Raw genomic sequence first — 22,962 nt, 5'->3', positions numbered from 1 at the left:
AAAAAAAAAAAAAAAAAAAAAGAAATCAAAGAGGGAAAAAGGATCTATATGTTGTGTTTGTCCTTCATTCTCAAAGAGGACCATGACATTAGGGAGATGATGACATAACTTGCAGTTGACTTTCATTTGGGTGAGGGAGGGCTGAGCAAGGTCACGAGTCTCACTTTCTCCTCCAGTGGGTCCAGTAGCCAGATATTCATCAGGCCGACTAGAGATGGGCCAGGATGCAGTGGAAGATCCTGGCCCTTGTAAGCTAAGGTCTTTTCTGGTTATCACTTTGAGTGAGGTAATGCCCATTCAGTGGATAGGCCTCTTTAAGAGTATGGAAATATTTATAGCAATACTTCTTGTGGTAGTCAAAAATTGGAAACTAAGGCAATATTCTTTTTGGGAATGACTAAGCAAATTGTGGTATGTGAATATAATGAAATATTATTGTTCCATAAGAAATGATGAATGGATGATTCCACATGAGACTGAGAAAACCTTTATGAACTAACTGGTGTAAAGTGAGCAAAACTAGAACAATTTGTACAATGATAAAATTAAAGAGAAAAATAACTTCGAAAGACTTAAGAACAATGCAAGGATAGCTTCCAGGGAGTTCTGTGGTAATGATCTGGAGATTTTAGTAGAATGAAAGCTCAATATGTGCTGAACTAAATTGAAAAGAAGGCTTTCCTGGAAGCCTCCTGATTGGGAGTCATTGCTTTACTGATCAGTTGAAGAGCTGAGAGAGCTTGTTGACTTCTCTGCTGATTACAGGAAAGCTGTGGAGATTGTTCTCTAGTCCTACTTATATCCTGAGAAAGGGAGGAACCTTCTAATGTGATATGGTAGACAAAAAACATAATGTGATCCTCAGCTGCATTAAGAGAGAAGTAGGAAGAGGGAGGTGATAATCCTATTGAACTCTGTCTTCATCAGACTATATCTAAAGTATTATGTTCAATTCTGGTTATCGCAGTTTAATTGAAGAATGTCCAGAGGAAGCTAAAAAGGAATCTATGTCATAGTTAGATGTTGCAGCAAGCACCCTAGCATGCCCAGTGTGGCTGCCAACACAGGTTCTTAGATATGCTATTCTAAAGGAAAGAAACTCAAAATGGGTTAACAATCTTGCTTTAATTAAACATATGTCGTTTACTTAGTTCAGGGGAAAAAGGTTAGCACCCCAAACTTCAGAGAATACAAACAAGTTACAAGCAGACAGAGAAACAGATCAGTAGACAGACTTCCAACTGTCTGACCATTACATCCATACCTAGACTGTTTCCAGAGAGAGAAGCACCAACATCTGGGTTTTCAAAGTCCTGGGGGCTCAATGGCTGCCCAGAGTCTCATCTGGTTAAATCACATAACTCATCTTGAAGTGAGCCCCAAAACAAAACCTCACATCAGGGTATATATAGCCTTCTCCTGGACTCATTTCCCAATCAAAAAGCAACAAGGTGTGGGCATTCCTGAAAAACAAGCCTCCTGCCAGAGGCTCCATGTGACGACATGCAGCCTATTAGGGGGCAGAATATATTTTTAAATCTGGGAAGGTTCTCAGAGTCACTTAAGCCTATCAAAGGGCCTAGGGGCAGGGAAGATCTTAAATTCCCATTCCCATAACAGTGAATTAACTGAAGGAACTGGACATGATTAACTGGGAAACAGAAGACCCAAAGGACTGTCATGTGGAAAAGATATTAGACTTATTTTATTTGGTCCCAGAGGGCAGAACTAGAACCAATGAATGACTATTCCAAAAAAGTAAATTTAGACTTAATGTCAAAAAAACCTTCTTAATAATTAGAGCTGTTCTAAAAATGGAATAGTTTACAAAAGAAGAAATACCCAAAACATTACAACCTATCCACAAACTTCAGTCACAACCTTCCCACTGATATATATATACAAATATATACAATATATTTGTATATATAAATATATATACAAATATATACAATATATTTGTATATATAAATATATATACAAATATATATACAAAATCCATGAGGAAAGTGGGGCACACCCTTACAGAAACCCAACAAGGAGGTACCTGAGTGAAGAAACCAATGTGTCTGGGGCAACTCACAATTCTAGATTATAGGCTTTGATATACTTGATCCCTTAAGAACAATTTATACTATGTGAAGCTGCTTTTTTGGTGTTTGCTCCTGCTCTGGTCTTTAGTGATCTCTAGCTAAGTATGCCACTCTACCTCTGCTTTTGAGTTGCTGAAGCAGTACCAAGCTCTTTTTATTCACAGTCATTCTTAACTGGGAGCTTTAGTGTTAATGCTCTTTAAATGATAGCAGTTCCCTTGAGCCAGAGAACTGCCAAACTCCTCCATTCTGCAGAAAAAAAAGTGAATTCTGCTTTGTCCAATCAGCTCTAAACTTCTTCTTACAGTGAAGCACAACACACAGAAAAAAAAATATACAAAATCAATTTTCCCTCCCTCTTTTTCTCTTTCTTAAACCACAGAGGATGATTAAGCTGACACCTCTGAGGGGTTTACCTCTATCTTGGTCTGTAGGTGGCAGTAGAGAGCAATAAGTTGGATCATTGTACATACCAACAGAATTCAGCTCTCCTACTATTACTAGAAAAACTGAAACGCTTTCTCAGCTGACCCAGTCTTACTCTAGCCAAACAACAAAGCAATGCCTCTCTCCCAATCAGCAGACTACCAGCAAAACCACTGCAAAGCCTTACTGTCAGCTCAGCTTAGGTTTTGTATTTTTTCTTCCTTTAAACAGTATTTCTCATAGCTGTTTATATATTCTGTCACCAGTTTCTCATGACTCCTTAGCTGAGCCCACTCTCCAGGTTCTTCTATCTTTTCTTTAATTTGAGAGAAATGATTATTAATAACAAATATCTTAGGGAGATTCAGAGCTCCCCTGTTCTTCCAAAGTCCTGGTTTTAAGTTCAGTCTCTTGAAGGACATTACTGATAATGAGACTGAATTAACTCTTCTCATTTTGGTCAGATCCCATCCAAATTAACAAGGAATTTAATCTAAGGCAGGGAAGCCCATGGTGTTCTACTCAAACTTGGGTGGAAACATTCTTTTTGTCTAGATAGCCCAAGCTGGGGATAGTCTGAGTACAGAGATAGTTTCTCTAAGGGAGACATGATGTCACTTTCAGCCACTCATGGAACACCTATTTTTTTTTTTTTTATTAAGCAATTGGGGTTAAGTAACTTGCTCAAGGTTACACGGCCAGTTATTTCTGGGGTGGTGCTGAGTGTCTGAGTCCAGGATTCGATCTCCAGGTCATCCCGATACTGGAGCCAGAGCTCTTACTCACTGAGCCACCTGGCTGCCCCTATCATTTCTTTCTATGGAGATGGATAGCATCTTCCTTCATGGGTCCTTTGTAGTTGATTTGAATATTTATAACACTCGGAACACCTATTCTTCCAAGGGTGTATGAACTGTGAGCCTGCTGCCATGATTGTTTTTGGTCTAAGAGAGATGGCCAAATGACCATCCTTTTATCAATAATGTGCTGGCCTTATTAACAAAATGATTAAATTACACAAAAACTATGTTTCTTAAACCTTTTTTTAAAAAACAATTGGGATTAAGTAACTTGCTCAAGGTTACATGGCCAGTTATTTCTGGGTGTGGAGCTAAGTATCTGAGCCCAGATTCGATCCCAGGTCTCCTGACTCTGGGGCCGGTGCTCTTACTGTGCCACCTGGCTGCCCCTCTTAAACCTTTTTAATGGTCACAAATTTCTTCTGTTGACTTCTATAGCTCCTGGTAAGCAATGATTCATTTTTATCTTATGAAATCAAACTCAGTAAATCCATCTTTGTGCTAAGTATGAACTCCAAAATCCTTATATAATTCTCATTATTCCCAGGTATTTGATTTACAATATCTCAGTTATAAACTTCAAAATTCTAAAAATAGTCATATGCAAATGAGTTTATGGACCACAATGTAGCTATTATTATATTAGTAATTGATCTTCAAACATGTCTTCTCTGTACATTCATCTGAGGGTAGTTCTATCTGGTTGTTAAAACAATCAAGTTGATTACATCATTTTTCCATGTAGAAATATACTTTTTTTGCCCCTTTTACCACCAAACTGTTTACATATCAAATGGAAAGCACTTTGCACTTTTAAAAATGCCCACACTTGAAATTGTCATTCCTTCAAGATAGTTTTCTATATCTTTCCTCCATTTTATGGCCAAACTCTTAGAAGGTACTCACTTCTCAACCTCTAGTAATTTGATTTCTGATCCTTTTGCTCAACTGAAACTTCTCTCTTCAAGGCTACCCCTGATCTCTTAATTGAAAACTCTTCATCTTCAATCTCCTTGACCTTTTAACATTTTATTTATACTGACAAACACCCCAGCTCTTGGTCATTCCATTCTCTATTGAATTCTGTGAATATTTAGGTCAGGGATTCTTAATTTGGGATCCATAAAGTTGTTTAAAAATTTTTTTGGTAACTATATTTGAATATAATTTGTTTTCTTTGTAATCCTGTTTTACATTTTGCGCATTTAAAAACATTATTCTGTAGAGTCCACAGGCTTTGCTAGATTTTCAGTCACAAAATAACACAAAAAAAATCTATGCAAAAAAGGTTAAGAATTGCTGATCTACCATAAAGTAGAGGCATTATGAGTAGGGGAATTCCTGGACCATGCAAATTTTCTGGATCAAGTAGAATTCCAGGACCAACAAAGAGAGATCTTTGAACATGCAGGAACCTCATCCAAGAATCAGCAAAGGACAGAGACACTGTGAAGGGGCAAACCTAGATCACCTTCTTCACTGGTAATGTGACTTATATGAACTGTGCAGGTCTTGGAGAAATATAGTAGCTTCCCCAATCTGCTAAATGAAGAAGCCCTAAGGAAGCTCAAAAACCCAAGTCACAAGACCTGCAATTGTTATTGAACCTTCCTTTTGCTACTTGGTAAGGAGTGTGAATATCAACTAGATACCAGTTCCCTAGCCATTTCCCCTCCCTTCCCCCAATAGTGTCAGCATTTACACCCCAGATCTGAGCTCCCTGCTTCCTTTTTTTTTTCTCCCTGAAGGTTGTAAAAGATTTTATTTTTTCAATTTATTTTTCTTGCTACATTTGAAGTTTCAAACTGTCTCCTCCCCTCCCTCTCCACCTTGCACTAAAAGGCCACCATTGACAAAGAAAAAATCTTTGTCTTTTTACATATACATACACATGTAAAATCATACTATGTATACTTCTATTTATCATTTCTTTCTTTTTTTTTTTTTTTAAAGAAATTGGGGTTAAGTAACTTGCTCAAGGTTACACGGCCAGTTATTTCTGGGTGTGGTGCTAAGTACCTAATCCCATTCATCCCAGGTCATCCCGACTCTGGGGCCTGTGCTCTTACTCACTGAACCACTTGGCCGCCCCTATCATTTCTTTTTATGGAGATGGATAGCATCTTCCTTCATGGGTCCTTTGTAGTTGATTTGAATATTTATAACACTCAGAATAGTTTAGTCATTCACAGTTATTCTTCTTCAAACAATATTGCTGTTATTGTATACAATGTTCTCTTGGTTCTGCTCATTTCACTCTTCATTATTTCATTCAAGTCTTCCCATGTTTTTCTAAAATCAACCAGCTCATAATTTCTTACAGCACAATAGTATTCCACAAGCTCCCTGCTTCTTGCCCCCAAGGCCTGTTCCTATTTGACAGTGATGAGAACCCTATAAAAAACCAACCTGCTGCACTTGTATTGGTCACTTAACTCCATCCAGGACCCAAGGACCTGCCCTGTGTTCATCTTCTCTGATTGCCCCTTTGTTTTGTATTTCCCTTCATTTACTGAATCTTACTTTTCTCCGCACTTTCTATCCTCTCCTGTATTGTGCTAAATTTTGTATGGGGACACTCTACCTCCCAGCCTCTCTAGGTCTCTCTCTAGAAGCATCAGCTGTCATACCGAAGAGTGACTAATGATTTCAGCAGCCGCACTTAAATCCCGAGTCTTTGATTTAAGGAACGTAGACTATAAGGCCCTCCCTCTCCCTGGCATGAAGCCTGATTAGGGGCTTCGAAGTGACTGCCTCTTGGGTTTTTCCTCTGGCAAACTAGCAGATGAGAGACACTGCGGCCTTTCTCTGTGCAGCGAGTTCCCAAGACGTAAGAAATCGCACTTTAATAAGAATTCTGAGGGACACATGCACTCATTAACTGCAGGCTGTCCGTGTCCGTAGAGGGACGGCTAGGTGGCGCCATGGACTGAGTCTGGAAGTCCAAACTGTCTAACCCTGGAAAAGTCACTTAATCTACCTCAATTTTCTCGTATGTGAAATGGGGATAAAACCACCTACTTCCCAGAGTAAATTAAGTTACTATATAATCCAGTCCTATAAGAGGACTATGTCTTAACACAAAAAAACAGCAAGCACCACAAAGCCCTAAGTAGGCCCCAACCTCGATCTCTGGCGCCTTATTAAAGGCTTATTAAAGCCCGCCCCGCTTTCCTCCCCATTCCCCAAGCCCAGCCAATCATTCACATAGTTGGGGGTGTGGGGAGGGGGGGAGAAGGAGAAACGGAAAAGAACGAGTGTGCGTGACCAATATTCAGTTTGGGGAAGGGGGCGTGGAAACAAAGCGGATAGGCTGAATTTTGAGTGGCGTCTCGATTACCCAATCAATGAGTGGTGTCAACATAGTGCCCAAATCCCTATGGAAAGGAATGATAGGGAGTAGGGAGGCCTAGTCCCGGCACGTGATATAGGTGACAACCCGGAAGCGACCCCACTTTTTGCCAGCTTTCTCCGCACCTACGGCTTGAGATGGTGAGAAAGCGATGGCGCATGCGCATTGGTTTCCCCCTTCCCTTTATTCTCTCTTTCTCCCCTTCTCCCCCTCCCCCCAGTGCAGCACCCCATGCCCTTCCAACCACCCTTCAAAGAGGTGGCCCCAGGGTGTCGGGCCTGGGGGAAGTGGAGGCGGCAGAGGATGGAAGGGTCTGGGCGTGGGGGGTGGGGTGGGGGATGGTCGAGTCTGATGGAGCCTCGGAGGGAGGAAAAGGGACTGGGGAGGGGTCTCCAGGAAGGGGGAAGGGCGGCGTTGGGGAGGTGGTGTTTTATTTGGGAGCAATGGGAAGGAGGCTTTGATTTTAAAGGGAGAAGGAGGCCAAGGCGGGAAAGAGCCCGTAAGGGTTGCAGGCTGTATAGGGTTTCTTAGAAGAAGATAAGCTCTATGAGGACAGGGCTCAAGACATTTTTGTTCCCTCCGTGCCTGGCACATAATCACCGCCTAATAAATAAATGCTTGTTGTTTTGGAGACTGGGGAAGGGAGGGGAAAAAGAAATCCCTGTATTTTTCATATGGATAGTTCCTGCCCCTCCTCCCCCCAGAAAGCTTCTTGAGAAAGCAGTCTTTCAGTTGTGTCTTTCGTAGTAATGTGTCTAGAAATCAATTTATCAACGAGCATTAACCAGTTAAGTGCCGTCTTTTCTCCAGCTGCTGGGGACAGAAAAAGGAAACTGGCCCTACGCTCAGGGGAATGACTTTATTTTGGAGAGGACAGAGTGACACGTGCATAGCAAATTAAAAGCAAAATATAAGTAATTTCTAAAAGGGAAGGACCTAGCAACTGGGGCAAACAAGATAGGCTTCCTGTAGGAGGTAGCACTCGGAATCGAGTTTAGAACAAAGCTGGTGTTCTGTTAGGAGAGAGTTGTCAGTATGGTGCAGTGGATGCTGGACTTGGGAGTCAAGACCTTGGTTGGTTCAATTACCTACATTAGAGGCTATCCGTGAAACCTTGGCTTAGTCTTTCTGGGCTTCATTTGTAAAATGGACTAGTTAACCTTTAAGGTTTTCAGCTCTAAATAGATGACCCTTTGAGTACCTTCGAAGCAAAAGCCCTCAGGCTGCCCAGATGGTAATATGAGAAAGCACAAGCAGGCCTGCTTGGTTGAAAAGGAGAATAATGTGTAGTAAGCCTAGAAAGGTAGGCTGGGGCCAGATTGTAGAGCTTTAAAGAACTAAGGGAGGAGTTTGCATTTTATTTTAGAGGCAAAAGGAAACTTTTGAGCAGAAGATAAGGGATAAGGTCAGACCTGTGCCATAGTACCATCAATTTAGCTACTTTATGCGACCATACTTTGGAGAGGGGAGCCTTGAGGCAAGGAAATTAATAAACTTAATTCTCATAAGTGAATGACAAACTTTTGTTGTGGCTAAATTAGCATATCAAGGAGAGGGGAACCTTTTGGGGTTGAGTTGAAAGAACAAGAATCTAAGTATTTAGAACATAAAGGAGGGCAATAAGGCACTTGGGCACGGAGTAGAAAAGAGTGTTGGGCATCACAGCATAGTGAAAAGAGAACTGGAGTGAAAATTAGAAGACACTTCAAATTCCATCTGTAACATTGTGTGATAGTGAGCTGGTTCCTTAAGTTCTCTTGATCCTGTTTTTTATGTTTAAAATGGACATAGTAATTGACCTGTAGTAATTACTCCCTGCAGGGTTGTTGTAAGGATCAAAGGTGCTTGCAAAGCCCTATGTAAATGTCAGCAATTATTATTTGTCCTAGTCTAAAGTCTTGGCAAGGTAGGCAGCTGTGTAAGGAAAATAGGAGAACAGCAGCAGGAGGAATAGTGGTTTGTAAGTAAGAAGGAAAGATCTCAGTCTAGCTCTCTTTCCTCTGATTTTTCCTTTCTCATAATTTGCTGTGTTTCTTCTAGACATCTGCATTGACCCAGGGGCTGGAGCGTATCCCTGACCAGCTGGGCTACTTGGTACTGAGTGAAGGAGCCGTACTGGCGGTAAGTCTTGGGGAGAAAAGTAGAAAGATGATGATCTGATGCTTGATAGCTTCTTCATGATTTATGACCCTTCCATTTATCTCTTCCTTCCTGCAGCTTCTCCTAATTTGAAATATGTGCTGTAGTTTGATCCATAAAGCATGCATAATGTATATCCATAAGCTTCCATGGATTTAACTATTATCTCTGTGTAGATGACTCCCAAATCTATGCAACTCTGCCTTATATTCCAGTCTCTCATCACTAACTTCCTGTTAGAAATCCCCACCTGCATAGTCCATGGGAATCTCAAACTCAGCAACTCCAAAACAAAACTCATTGATCTTTTCCCCTAAAACCCAAACCTCTTCCTAACTTCCCTGTTTCTGCCAAGGGCATTATTATTCTTTTTTTTTTTTTTTGCACTATTATTCTTTATTTAGCCCAGGTTCAGTACCTGGGAGACATCAGTAGATCTTTACTCACTTTCACGCATCATTCCAAGTCTTGTCAATCCTTTGTCCTAAATATCCATCCCCTTCTTTCTACTAACCTCACAACCATTGTAGCCCAGCTGACATCATCTCTCTCCTACGCTCTTGCAATAACCTTCTAATAGGTGTTCCTGAATTAAGTGTCTCCCTTCTCCACTCCATATGGTACATAGCTGTCAAATTGATATTTCTCAGATGTAGATCTAACCATGTCATTACCCGGCTTAAGAAGCTTCAATACTAACTACTGTTCTATATTTAAAGCTTTGACTAAAGTCTGTTATTCTTCCTCATATACGACATTCCAGCCAAACTGGCCTCATTAGTGTTCCCAGTACACAAAATTCCATTTCCTGCCTTTTTACCTTTGTACAGGATGAACACTATCCCTAGAATTTTCCCCTTTCTTGGAAAACTCTACCTATTTAAGGCTCAGCTCAAGTATTACCTCCTTCAAGAGGCCCTTTCTGATTCCCCTACTTGTTAGTGTCCCTCTCATCACTTTGTATTTATTTTGGATCTCTTCAGAATGTACTAATCTGTGAACCTCTAACCGGCTAGTAGAATTGAAGGCCTTGAGGGAATGAATGGGCTGTCTCAGTTTTGTTTTTGTATCCCCATCACAATGCCTGGCACATAGTAGGTTCTTAATAAATGCTCATTGATGGGTTAATTCTAGCTTTCATAGTTGTGTCATAGTTCTCCTGATTCTTCTTCTAGATGTTTACCTCCTCAGAATCCTTTGCTGGATTATATCCATGTCTTGCCCCCAAAATCTGGGTAGGTATAGCTACCTGAATGACTTATAGGTACCTCAAACTGCATATGTCTAAAATGAAACTAATTTTCTTCACCTCTCCCTCTGCCAAAAACTGCTCCTCTTCTGTTTCTGTTTAGTATGCTATTATCCTTCCAGTCACCTGGATTCAAATCTTGACTCACTCATTCCCTCCCTCCTCAAATCCATAATTCCAATCATTTGCCAAGTCCTCTGAGTTCTACCTGTACATTTCATATCCATTCCCTTCTGTTCACTTAGGCAGCTAGCACCCTAGTTCAGGCCCTCATGACTTCTGCTTTTCTGGGGGAAGGATGGGTAGCAATGTCAAATCACATCTAGGAACAGGTCTTTTAGGGCCTGAAAGAAGTTACTCAAATACTAAGTTCCCCTGACCACTGTAGTTAATACAGAGAACTTTGGGAATAGATTTCAAGTCCTGTATATTTTTCCTATGCTGGTCCTGTGCATGTACTTTTCAGAAATGGGTAGGGTAAAGCAACCCAGGTATCTCTGCTACCAGCCAGGTACCTTGAGTGAGGTCCAGAGGGTTGAAGAGGATTGGTTGAAGAGAATGGAAAGAGAACAGTGGCTTTGAGAGCTTGGAGATGACAGTGTAAGGCAGTAAGAGTGGAGAGCAAATGACTGATCATTCACTCAGTCCTTTTTTTGAATTTTGTGGGGCAGCAGGTAGGTAGACACTTTTGGATACCACATAGAAGCTTCTTCCCAGTGATAACTTTCTTTAAAAGGACAAAAGTCAGGCCCTGAGATTCCCACTTCCTTTTTCTTTCCTGAGCACTGGGTGCCCACCAGAAATATTGACTATTATTTGTCTTTGAGAAACCTGCCATTTGTTGAAATGTTTATATTAGAAATGTTAAAATTTTGATTTGTAGACTATTTGCTCAATAAAAACTGCCTTGGTGTGTAGGACAAAGAAGTAAAATCTAGGTAAGCTGTATCTACAGTTATTTCCTTGATCATTAGATCAGTACCCTAGTAATCCTGTCCAAAAAAAAGGAAATAAGGTTGGTCTGGCATGGCCTGTTTTAGTTTGAGTCATGCTAACTTGTTATAGTTGCTGCTTTCTTTTGGAGATTTCATCTCCCCAACTTGCCCAAGGTGGAAGTGCAGTGGTCACTAATGAGTATAACCCCTCTGCTGACTGACACAGAAACTTTGACCTCTTCCATTTCCAAACTGGGCCAGTTTGCCCCTCCTTAAGCAGCCTGGTGGCCACTAACTTTCCCAAGGACTCAACCATATTGTTGCCAGACTTAGTGCAGATATGCAAACAGCTTTAACTCTACTGCTGCTCAAAACGCAAGGGTTCTTCTGACTCCCCAGTAACTGAGATTACAGGTGTGCACCATCATTGCTTTCTTGTCTAGATATTTACTAACTACATTATTAATGAGAACTTTGAGAATTTTGACAGGAGCCAGAATCAAACTCACTTGTTTTTAGACCCAGAGTATTCTTTTAAAAATCAGGAGAATTGTCCTCCTCCAACCCTATGGTACATTTCCCATTTTCCAGAGTTGTTTATTGATCACTGACAGTACTTATCAATCATGTCTGCCAGTTCGTGTTATCCAGATGACCTGGACTCATTAAGGGTTTCATCTCTATTTTTAAAATTTTCTTCATTTTCTTTCCAGTCCAAAGATCACTCCCCTTGTTAGAGAAAACAGAAATGGTCAGTAAGTATTTTTTAAGCACATGCCTGTCAGGCTAAGGATACAAATAAAATGAACGAAACAGCCCCTACTCATAAGGAGTTTACATCCCAATAAAATAGAGATGGCCGTCTCTGCCATCTATTATTATTGTCCCATCTACTCTGAGCCGTGGTAGAGTGGGAAGAGTGTGGGGTTGGAGTGAGGTTCATCTCCTGCCCCAAATACTTAGAAACTGAGCAATAGCTAGTCACGTATATTTATTTGTTGAGTCTCAATTTCCTTATTTACAAAATAGGAACAATAATACTTGTATTATCAGCTTCAGAGAGTTAATATAAAGGCCAAATGAGAGAATATACTTTAAAGTGTTTTGCAAAAGAGTGCTCCATAAGTAACAGCTCTTTTCATCCTTTCTTCTCCAATATATCTTAAAAACAAAAACTGAAAACAAGAATGTTTATATTCCCTCACCAGTTTCAGCACCTCCTGACACTTTTTTAAAGGACCATGCCATGTTCTTATATCATCCTGTTACCTGCTTTCTGTCTTCTGTCCATATATTCAGAAAACCTAACTCGGCTGTTCACTTCCCTGGGCACATAAGTTAGTCTCTTTAGACAACTCTAACTTTTCCTTCTTATTGGATCTTCAGAATTTCATTTGAGAATTTCCTATCCTTCCTGGACTCACTATCCCTGTAGAATTCAGTCCATAAGATCTCTCCCAATTCTTTCTCCTATTCTCCTCAAATTAAAGGGGGAATGTCAGAATATACCCAGCAAGAGCAGTTGGGGGAACACAGTTTGAGTCCTGTGTATGAGATTTACTAGTTTTGTAACTGGACATTACTCTGAACCTGTTACCTGTAAAATGAGATTTTGTCCTGTGTAAGATTGTTGAAAACTTTTTTGTAAATCTTAAAGTATCATATAAGCCTAAGTTTTACATGAAAAACTTGTAAACTGAACCATAGAATGAAGAATTGGAAGGAAACTCAGCTGCCATCTAGTTTAACCTATGACCAAAGGTATCTCTCTGTTTAGAACATAAATGGCAGGTGGTCATTAAGCTTCCATTGTAAGACTCCAGTGAGGGGAAACTCAATAACTAACTACGGCAGCCCAATTCTGCTTTTTGGACAGCACTGATTGCTTTTTTTTTTTCTAACATTACACCTAAATCTGCTTCTTTGCAGCTTTCACCCATTATTCCCTCTAGGTCTGCTCTCCAGGACCAGACAGAACAAGTAATATCTCTCTTACACGACAGCCCTTCAAATGTTTGAATACCGATACTTGCCTCGCCTGAATCATCTGTACTCCAGGCTAAACATGCCTTCAGTCAATAATTTTCATATAACACACATTCAAAGCCCTTCACCATCCTGGTTTTCCTCTGGACACTTTCCTGGTTGTCATTATCTTTGGCTTGGTGTCCAGAACCAAAAAGAGTACTCCAGATATGACTAGAGTAAAATACATAGGGATTACTGTCTGGTTATCGGAAGTTATGTCTTTTTTTCTTTTTCTTATTTAAAGAGAATTGATGCCTTTTGTTTTTATGTCACACTATTGAAAATGCCTCCATTCTTCTCAGTCTTATTACAAATTTTTTAAAGATGGAGAGGGGAAGCCCAGCAAAACCAAATAGTATTAACTCAGTTTGAGGGTACATTTGATATTCCACACCACCCTCTATTTCTGCAAAGAGGGGAGGGAGGTGAATTTTCTTCTTGAGGACCAAGCTTGGTCACTGAATTTGTTCCCTTTGTTTTGTTGTCATTGTGGATATATTTTCCTGGTTCTGCTTACTTCATTCTGTATCAGTTCATATTAAGTTTTCCATTGTGTCCCAAAATTTTTTATATTCATTATTTTATTCCATTGCTTCATGTACCACAATTTGTTTAGTCATTCTCCAATTAGTGGGAATCTGTTTTATTTTATTTTATATTATATATTTTATATTATTTTAGCCAGATTATCAGTATTCATTTTTTTTTTTGGCTTTTTGGACGGGGGGAAGGCAGGGCAATTGGGGTTAAGTGACTTGCCCAAAGTCACACAGCTAGTAAAGTATTAAGTATCTGAGGCCAAATTTGAACTCAGGTCCTCCTGACTTCAGGGTCAGTGCTCTATTCACTGCGCCACCTAGCCACCCCTATCAGTATTCATTTATTAAGCATTTAATTATGAATCAGACACTGTTAGGTGCTGGATGTACAAAAAAACCAAAAACAATCCCTACCATCAGGGAACTTAACATTCTACTACATGTCTAGGGGATACAACGTATATATAAACAGGTAGATACAAGATAACTTGGGAAGGCATTAGCTGTGAGAGTCCTGGAAAAGCCTTCTGCTGAAAATAGTGCTCAAGCTGAATCTCAGGATAGCCAGATTCTAAAATGTGGAGGTGAGAAAGGGGGGGGTGGAGCATACCAAGCATGAGAGCCAGTGCAAAAGCATGGCATTGGATGTGTTATATGTGAGGAACAGCAAGTAGGGCAGTTGGACTGGACTAGAGTAAAAAGAATGGGAGAAATATTTGAAGAAGATTGTGAAGATGGAAGAGGCTACGTCATACAGAGCTTTAAATGCCAAACAAAGGAGTCTGAGAGGCACTAAATGTATTGAATAGGGGAATAGCAAGGTCAGACCTGTGCTTTTTAGGTTACTCACTTTGGTAGGTGTGTGAAGGATGGATTGCAAGTGGGGAAAGATGGGGCAGTGAGACCAATTAAAAGGCTATTGCTGTGGTACAGATGATGAGTCAACCAAGGTGGTGACTAAGTGGAAAGAAGATCTGAGATGGCATTTCTGCTATTTCCACAAGATTTATAACTGGCAAAATTATGACCAGTTTATTTCCTTTTTTATCTAAAAGGAAGTGTTAACTCTCCCCCCTCCCCCAATTCTTATCATTTCCACTCTCCAATAACTAGTTCTTCTCTCAATGAGAATCACATTTCATGTAGAATTTGTTGTTGTTTTTAACCTTTTGAAGGATAAAATTAAGGCAAATCAAGTTTTATTAGCTGCTTTGCTTTTGGCAGAGAATAAAGATTTCCAATAGATACCTGGTCATTGTGCCAGGCTTGTAATTTCTTTCTTGAACTCATCTACTTCCTTTTTCTGTCTAGTAGTTCTCTAGTGTACCGTGATGACAGAATCATTGGTTTCATCCTCTTTTGGTTGTTACCTAAATGGTTTCTTTCCTCTCTTGTCTCTTTTGACTGTCTCTCCCAAGAATAACTTCTTAATAGACAGTACCCATCTCTTTTTATGTTATTAATAAGGTTTTTTGGTATTAAAAAAACTATGCATTTATGAGGTAATTTACTTGTACAAAACATTGTGTTAAGTATGTAGGGAGAAACAAAGATTAAATATAAAACATAGTTCCTACCTGCATGGAGCTTACAGTATATTGCTCTTCATTAAAGGTGAGGTTAAAAATTATTGTGAAGCATGGGAATTCCACATTCCCCTTCACACCCTTGGTAAAAGGATATATCTACTCAAAATCAGAATTTAAAGACTGCCTAGATTCCGGCCTCAGACACTCGGCACCCATACAAAAATAACTGGCTGTGTAACCTTGAGCAAGTTACTTAACCCCGATTGCTTAACAAAAAAAAAAAAAGACTGCCTAGAGTAACAAAGGAAACTATTCATTTAAGTTTATTTCTTAATAATGGAACAGTGGTAGAGTCAGGAAGACCTGAGTTCAAATCCAGCCTCAGACACTGGCTGTGTGACACTGGGCAAGTCATTTAACCCTGTTTGCCTTAGTTTCTTTGTCTGTAAAATGAGCTGGACAAGGAAATGGCAAACCTCCAGTATCATTACCAAGAAAATCCCAAATGGGGTCACGAAGAGTCTTGTCTGGACAAGACTGAAAAGACCGGACCTTTCCTAATAATAAGGTATACCTATCCAGAGTCATATTCCATGTATGGGTATCATCTTGCCTCGTGTTCCTTTTGCTTCTTGTCAAACCTTGGGCATTTGCATATAGATGTTTGAGGCCATAAATTTATAGTATCTAGCTTTGTGGATATATTTAGGCAGTTTTCTCTCTCCATCCTTTTTCTTTTAATGCACTTTAGATTTACATTGCAAGTCATCCAACAATTATATCATTAAACTAAAATTTAATGTAAATATAAGGCATTATTATTTGACTTGAGATCTGAAGTGACTAGAATATCCAAATAAAAATGTGCAGTAGGCAATGGGAGGCGAATCTAGAATTTGGGAAATTAAGAAAGGCTGGAAGTGATATTTTCAGGAATCTTCAACATAGTTGTTAAAGCCTTAAAAGTGAATGATTGCTGAATAATGCCATTTACTTATAGAACTTTTTGTAATAGCAAAAAACTGGAGCTAAAGTGAGTACCAATTTATTGGGGAAATAGCTAAATAAATTGTGGTGCATGAATATAGGGTAATATTCTTTGTTTTATAAAAAACAGTATATGAAGATTATGGGGGGGGGGGTGACTAGGTGGCCCAGTGAGTAAAGTGCCGGTCCCAGAGTCAAGAGGACCGGAGTTCAGTTCCAGCCTCAGACACTTGACACCCACACACACAAAAAAACAACTAGCTGTGTAACCTTGGGCAAGTTACTTAACCCCAATTGCCCTCCAAAAGTCTAAAAAAAAAAAATATATATATATATATATATATGGGAGGGGGCATGGGAAGACTTAAGCTGATGCAAAATGAAGCAGGAGAATAATATCCACAATGACAACTGCAATGTAAATCCAAAGAACAACCAAAAAAATTAAAATGGAATGTAGTGTAAGTGGCCTTGATGAAGAGATATAAGAATGCATCTTTGCCCATTTTTGAATATGAGGGTCTATGGATGTAGAACCTGGCATATATTGTTAGATTTGATGAATTTTGCAGAATTTTTTTTCCCCTCTTTTAAGAGATGGCTTTCTAAGTTGCATTGAAAGTTTTTTTGCTTTTTTTTTTTAGAGCTAGACTTCCATTTAGGAAATTAAGAGAAGAAATGAAGGATACAAAAAAGAGTGAGCTAAGTGCTAAACTAGGTATTTGAAGTGCCTCCCCAATTGAGGGAGGATAGTGTTTTGGAAAGAACAAGGTATTCAAGGTTAGTCAGCAAGTACTCATACCTTCTTTGAGTTAGAAATACAAAACCAAAAAATAAAACAGTCCCTTACCTTCTACTAGGGCGGATCACAAAAATGGGGAAAATGAGAGGTCTGTTGGGTTAGACAGGTCATTGATAACCTTTGCAAATAGTTTTGGTAGACTTCAGGCTATAGAAGCCAAATTTCAAGGAGGGTTGGGAATGAGAGGGGAACAAAGGTCCAAGTGATAACAAAAGAAAGTTATGATGTGGTTGGTCACCAGAATAGGTAACAGGTGCAAAGAATTTTTTTTTTTGGTGTGTACCCCCTGCCCCCTTCCCCTCAGTTGGCTAAAAGGGAGAAAGAACATGGAGGGGGAGATAATAAAAATACTGTTTTGTTCATGTGATCCTTTTTAATTTTTGGTCTCAACTCTTTTATCATCTAGTCATCTGGTGATTTGGAGAATGATGAACAAGCAGCTGGTGCAATCTCTGAGCTAGTGAGCACAGCCTGTGGTTTCCGGTTGTACCATGGCCTTGACATGCCCTTCAAGCGCCTGTCTGGTAAGCCCCTGACCCCTGGAACATGAAAGGAGCTCTCACAAATCTCCTTTCCTCAAGAAAATATAAATCCCTTCACCTCTTCCCCAAGTTCCTAGCCATTCTTATTCTGCTTTTTTACCTAATTAGAAGCATTCACCCTCAACTCCCCAACCCTCAGGGTAGGGTTCTCTAGTTTTGATTCTAGCCAACTTTTGTCTTGGGGGGGGGGGGGCTTTGTTCCTAGTGGTCTTCGGGGAACACACGTTGTTGGTGACTGTGTCTGGACAGAAGGTGTTTGTGGTGAAAAGACAGAATCACAGCCGCGAACCCATCAATGTCTGAGACTACAGGGGATTGGAGGGGAAGGTTGAGAGTATCTCTGTAAGCTTACTGCTTTTCCACATACCCGATTTTACCACTTCCCCTTATGGAATCTAGGCATTCTGCCTTATCTTCATCTCTTCTTCTCCATCCCTGCTTAGTGAGGCAGAGGGTTTCTTTCTCAGTGTTAAAGGGGATCAGGGCAGGGACAATCTCCCTTCTTTCCAATAAACATGGTGTCTGACACTAGTAACCTTGGGGTGTGTGTGTGGATATGTGCTATTTCTTTCTTCCCTCTCTTAATAGTATTATCATAGGTTTACAGCTGGAAGGGATCTTAGAGACTATTTTGTCTGACCCCTCATAGATGAGGAAATAGGCCCTGGAAGTAAAGTTGACTGGCTCATGATCACCCCAGCCATGACACTTCTGCCCACTCCTTTAATAGACAGACAGCAATTAATTTCTCCTTCCTCCTGGGCAGACATTTAATGGTCTCAATTTAGTTGGAAGCAGTAGGAGGAGACATGAAGAAATTACACGGACAGACAAAAAGCTTCAAATTAAAGTGCTTGAGGATATAAACATGAATTGGGGGAGTGAAGGGAAACATAACATTGCTGCCCCCCCTTCCACCTGAGTCTGGGGGGCAACCATTGAGATACACTGAATCATTACCATTTCCAAATTCAGCCCCTGCTGGTTGGGGGAGGGGAATGTCATAGGTATAAGAAAAATATTTTGTAAACTTAGAACCAGAAAGGGGGGGTGAAAGAGATTGGGGAACAGAACTGGGGATGGGACCAGCCCTCCCAGACAGGAACATGAGGAAATACTGTTGGCTTTTTTTTCCCCAGCCCTAGTTCCCAATTTAACTTCAACCCTTTCCTTTAAACAGCAGACACAGACAGACAGCTACATTATCTCCCACATGTTCCACAGGGAGCATCCCAGGAGAGACAGCAGCCACAAAATGAGGACCCCTTCCAGGGGGTTTCCAATTTCTAGGAGTGTTTGAATAGGGAATAAGGATCCAGCTTTCCCTACTTGACAGGTTCAACCACCAGGACCTTGCACTCACGCTTGGCAATCTTGTCCAGAGAGAGCATGGCCTTATCCGGCGGCAAGTAGAGGGGACGGCCTACAGGGGAGGCCACAGGAGGCGTGATGGCACGGCGTTCCATCACACTGCCTGACCTAGGGTATATAGCAAATGGTTAGTGGATGAACATGGCCTTGGTTTTGGAAGTTCCCAGGATCCCAGTTTTCCAGAACACCACTTCCTTTTCCTGGCTTCATACCTCATGAGGTGGCTTCTGGAGGGCTGCTGGTGGGAGAAGGACTGGGACCGGCCCAGGCTACCCTGATGTCTTTCCATGAAGTCTCGAACAGCAGGGCTGCTGGGACTGCTCTTTCGTGACAAAGGCCGGGCCTCAGGTGGGGGGTGGGATACACTGGCAGTAAACTGCAACTTCAGCTTCATGTGCTGGCTCAACTACAGGAGGGAGATCAGAAGGGTTAAGTCTCTGTACTCCAGCCCCTTTCCAATGCTGGAGAAGCCTTGATCTTCCTTCCTACTGGGAAATCTTTCTTAAGTTCTCGTCTCTACCTCTTCCATGCTGCAGCTCTCATTTTTTTTCATCCACTCTGAAAGCCCCTCTACACCAGTCTTCAGGGTATCCTATTTCTACCCCCACCTCCATTACCCCTAGTTACCTCAAAGAGTCCAGCCCTTAGGGCTTGGAAGGCCACACTGAAAGTGAGCGCAGTACCCTTTCTGGAGAAGCCAAGATTGTTGAGAGGTGTGTGACAAACAATAGAATCCAAGGCAGCCTGCATAGCCCGGCGCTCTTCTTCACATAGCTGCTTTCCTGACAAGAAAGGGATAAAAAATAGATTAGCAGAATTTCTAAGAGCTTTCATTATTATCTTTGGTTTGTGGGCCCCCAGGACCTAAGCTGTTTTCCTTTCTTAAAGACTCCAGCTGCTGACACTAGCATGAACACCTACCAGTTTGTGCATTCTCTGGGGTCCAAACAAGCCTAACAGCAAGGAAGTCCTGTAAATTGTTGAGCAGTGTATAGGTAACAGTAAAACGCTCGTGTACTCGCACAGGGGATTTACATGAGGCAGTCATTACAAAACATGGACGGTCCAAGCGGATGCTAGGCAGCCTGAGGTAGAGAAATCAGGAAGAGCAGAAAGTGAGGTCTGCAGAGACAGGAGATTGAGCCTACTACCCATGCAGGATCTGAGGAGTACAGCATACTCACCGATAGTGGGTGTAGATGCTCTGGGTAAATGGTAACTTAGGTGTAGACCACTGAACTATAGCAACCAGAGACACCTCTAGGCCCTATGAAAGGGAAGAAACAGGAGGAATAGGCATTCTTTAGAGAACCTTCACTTCATTCTATAGAACACTCCATTCCATCATCTTTCACATCGCAGTCTTTTACACGCCACCCCCTATTGCTTACCTCCTGGCCTTTTGGAGTGGGTTGTTCACCTGCCCTCAGTTGAAAAAGGAAGTTATGTTCCTCCAGGGCACTAAGGGGGCATGGGAAGCAGCCAGAGGAACCAGGGAGACGACAAAAGGAGCCCATGGAGACCTCCCCAGACTGGTGACTGATTCAGGAGGGAAAAGGGATAGGATATGAACTCCCTATAACAGACCCTTCCAAATCCCTACCCTGTTCCTCCCACTTCCTTCCTCTCAGTCTCACCAAACATTGTCCACCAGCAGCACAGAACCATCAGGCATGACAGGCAGATAACTGGCATTGAAGTTTGGAAGGATGCGGATGTCCCAGATAGAAATTTCCTCTTGTGAGGAACTATTCAGCACTGTAAGAGTTAACTGAATTGTTGAGGTTCAGGGTGCCTGGATCCCAACCTTATACCCCAAGGACTACAACCTAAAACTCCCCCCCCTCCAAATATACTATGTTAGATCTACTCATTCAGGCTCCCAAAGCATCTCTTCCCATGGAACACAGGCAGCCAGCCTGCTCACCCTTGAGCACTGTCAGGTGTTTTCCAGCCACAGTGATTTGTCGACATTTCAGAACAGGAGGGGGCAGCAGGGTCAACAGGGTACTCACTGTAAAGTGGAAGGAAGGAAAGATGGGTTAGTCTAGTAGCTGTTAATCCATGCTGCTTTCACCTCCTCCCCATTGTCTAGTCCCACCCCAATAGTTATATTGTTTTCCCCAACCAGGCAATTAAAAATATATCCCATCCATCCCAAATCCACTGGCAAACCCTCTAGCTATTCAAATGTGTGCCCCTTCTCCCTAGCATGGCTCTGAACTCCACACCTTGGGCCTTGAATGCATTTTGCTCCCCTCGGAATGTCTCCCCAGGGGCCCGGGTCTGCAGCAATCTCAGGTAGCCATGATCTCTGACCTCTGCTGTCTCAACCTCCCTTTTCCACACAGTAACTACAATCTGGATGAGGGAGAGACAGACAGATGGACTCCTGGGGAGGGGAGAGTTTTTCTGGTGGGCAACATCACCCTCCCCATCTCACCTTGGCCTTAAGTGTGCCTGGGGGAAGTTTGTCCAGTGAAATGGTTAGTGGAAAGATGACTTCATCTGTGGACACAATTGGTTCTTCCACAGGCAACTGGGGGGCGAGTTCACAGAGGTCAGGCAAGGCATTGAAGGAGCTTTCTTTCGGTCTGGAGCCTTCAGTCCCACCCCCTTCCTGGTGTGCTGCGCCCACGCCCAGACCTTTCCCACGATATGCAGCCTCCCCGCCACCCCGAACATTTACCTCCTGGGCGCCCGCACCCCTTGCTCCTCACCATGGTTGTTCCCCCGCCTGTGGCAGGGCCCGGGCCATGGGTGAGAAGGGGGCTGCAGTCCGAGAACAGCCCTGCAGCCCCTGGGGAATGCCCGTCCAGGTCTCCGCAGCCTGGTGCCCCGCTTCCGGCGCTGACCGAGGCCAAGGCCGCCAGGGCCGCGGCTAGTTCGGCCCAGGTGCCTCCGGGGACTGCCCCGGGCCCGCCCCCGGTGCCAGCCTCGGCGTTCCCTCGGCAGCGCAGCACCAGCAGGAAGCGCACCGTCTCCCCCAGGTAAAGGTGGTTCCTCCGCGGCAGCGCCCGGTAGCGGCCGGGATCCCCGGCCAGCTCCGCCCGGGGGGGCAGCGGCACCGCGGGGAAGTACATCGAGTAGTCGCACTGGGACTCCATGGGCTGCGGCCGGGCCCAGCCTGGGGCCGGGGCGGGGGGGAGGGCGCCCCGGGACCCAAGACCGCAGTGCTGCGAGGGAAAGATCCAGAGCCGGGGCCGAGGGGGCGGGGCGGAGGCCAGACAGAGCGGGAGGAGGCTGCAGGGTGAGGGGCGGAGGCGTCGGCACCGGGAGCCGGTCTAGGGCGAGGGTCCCGCCCGGTAGTAAATCCGGAACCAAGAAGGGGCGGGGCCGGAACCCGGCCGGGGGGAGAACCGAAGGGAGTAGAGGAAGAAACCGGAAATGATGTGGGGGGCGGGGCTTCCGGGGTTCTCCCGAATTTGTCAGGCCAGACTTCGGTGAAATCAAACGTTAGCTTTTTATGAGGCGGGTTAATTCTCCCCCGCCCCGCCCCCTATACTCCGGGAATCCGTAAGGCCAGCCTAGGAATGCTGGATTTGAGACAGGAAGACTTCGAAATCTCGGAGCATCACTCAACTCATATTTTCTTTTTTTTTTTGGGGGGGGGGGAACAGGATCTATGATTTTCCCAGTTTGTGGATCTCCCGGTATGGTTAACTCCCTCCTGCGGTGCAGATCTGTGATGTAGTCTTTAGAGCGCTGGCCAGTGCTCCGAGAGGTTTAGTGAGTTGTCCATGATCACACAGCGAGAATGTAGCAGAGTTCTACTGTGCTAAGCAGCTTTTTCTTCATGTATTCAATGGGGATGAAACTCAGTAGTATCTACCTAATAGGGTAGTTGTGAAACAAACGAAATAATGTATATGAAATGCTAAATGTATGTCAGCTCTCATTTCAGGGCATTCTACCCTTCAAATTTAAGCATGAACCAGCACTTCCATGCATGAGGTACATTTCAGAATTTTTTTATTTCACATGATTCCATCACTTTTAACTTTTTTGACCTCTCCAGGGAGTTGAGCATTGCTACATAGAGCCTGCCATGGGGTTTGAAAAGGAAGCAGGGAGGGTAGGAGGTGATGAGGGATAGATATTTGGAACCCCAAGGAGAATGGGGAAGGGTTGGTGTCTTGGAGCAAGTGTGGCCCTGTTTGGCACTTGCTA

The 22,962-nt window shown here is 42.6% G+C and overlaps 2 protein-coding genes across 7 annotated transcripts in view; one reads left to right on the top strand and one right to left on the bottom strand.

Annotated features, from left to right (window-relative positions):
• The window catches only part of COPS6 (COP9 signalosome subunit 6), a 182,919-nt gene extending 164,963 nt beyond the window's left edge, over positions 1 to 17,956 (top strand). Inside the window, exons 2-6 of one of the 5 annotated variants that reach the window (XM_069063305.1) lie at positions 6,773 to 6,811; positions 8,712 to 8,792; positions 9,986 to 10,045; positions 17,286 to 17,403; positions 17,627 to 17,956. In XM_069063305.1, coding sequence (XP_068919406.1) covers positions 6,773 to 6,811; positions 8,712 to 8,792; positions 9,986 to 10,045; positions 17,286 to 17,403; positions 17,627 to 17,724 — 396 coding nt within the window. In that variant the 3' untranslated portion in view covers positions 17,725 to 17,956. The other 4 variants (XM_069063303.1, XM_069063306.1, XM_069063307.1 and 1 more) reach the window with 4 other exon arrangements.
• A 210-nt stretch (positions 17,957 to 18,166) lies between these two features.
• TRAPPC14 (trafficking protein particle complex subunit 14) lies at positions 18,167 to 22,114 on the bottom strand. Of its 2 annotated transcripts, XM_069063295.1 has the most exons (11): positions 21,513 to 22,114; positions 21,236 to 21,331; positions 21,024 to 21,153; positions 20,720 to 20,806; positions 20,430 to 20,550; positions 20,184 to 20,331; positions 19,977 to 20,059; positions 19,714 to 19,877; positions 19,420 to 19,574; positions 19,005 to 19,198; positions 18,167 to 18,900 (listed from the first exon to the last, which is right to left on the bottom strand). In XM_069063295.1, exons 1-11 carry the CDS (start codon positions 21,897 to 21,899, stop codon positions 18,747 to 18,749), a joined length of 1,719 nt encoding a protein of 572 aa, XP_068919396.1. In that variant the 5' UTR covers positions 21,900 to 22,114; the 3' UTR covers positions 18,167 to 18,746. The 2 variants fall into 2 exon arrangements, with proteins under 2 accessions (XP_068919396.1, XP_068919397.1); XM_069063296.1 differs by lacking the exons at positions 21,024 to 21,153; positions 21,513 to 22,114 and having other exon boundaries at positions 21,236 to 21,496.
• Positions 22,115 to 22,962: the final 848 nt, after the last annotated feature.

Source organism: Petaurus breviceps, unplaced genomic scaffold (assembly GCF_028583685.1).
Source record: "Petaurus breviceps papuanus isolate PSGF00001 unplaced genomic scaffold, PetGlider_PUasm1.0 90537, whole genome shotgun sequence".
NCBI classification, from domain to species: Eukaryota; Metazoa; Chordata; class Mammalia; order Diprotodontia; family Petauridae; genus Petaurus; species Petaurus breviceps.
The sequence above is the reverse complement of the archived record's forward strand: the minus strand, read 5'-3'. Positions and strand labels throughout refer to the sequence as shown.

Bases quoted from the DNA above. Each gene is read 5' to 3' on its own strand.
- TRAPPC14 (XM_069063295.1), bottom strand. From the start codon at position 21,899: ATGGAGTCCCAGTGCGACTACTCGATGTACTTCCCCGCGGTGCCGCTG. The intron at 20,332-20,429 runs GTGAGACTGAGA...CTCCTGAATCAG, and splicing joins CTGCTGGTGGACAATGTTTG to TCACCAGTCTGGGGAGGTCT. The intron at 18,901-19,004 runs GTATGAAGCCAG...TATATACCCTAG, and splicing joins TCCAGAAGCCACCTCATGAG to GTCAGGCAGTGTGATGGAAC.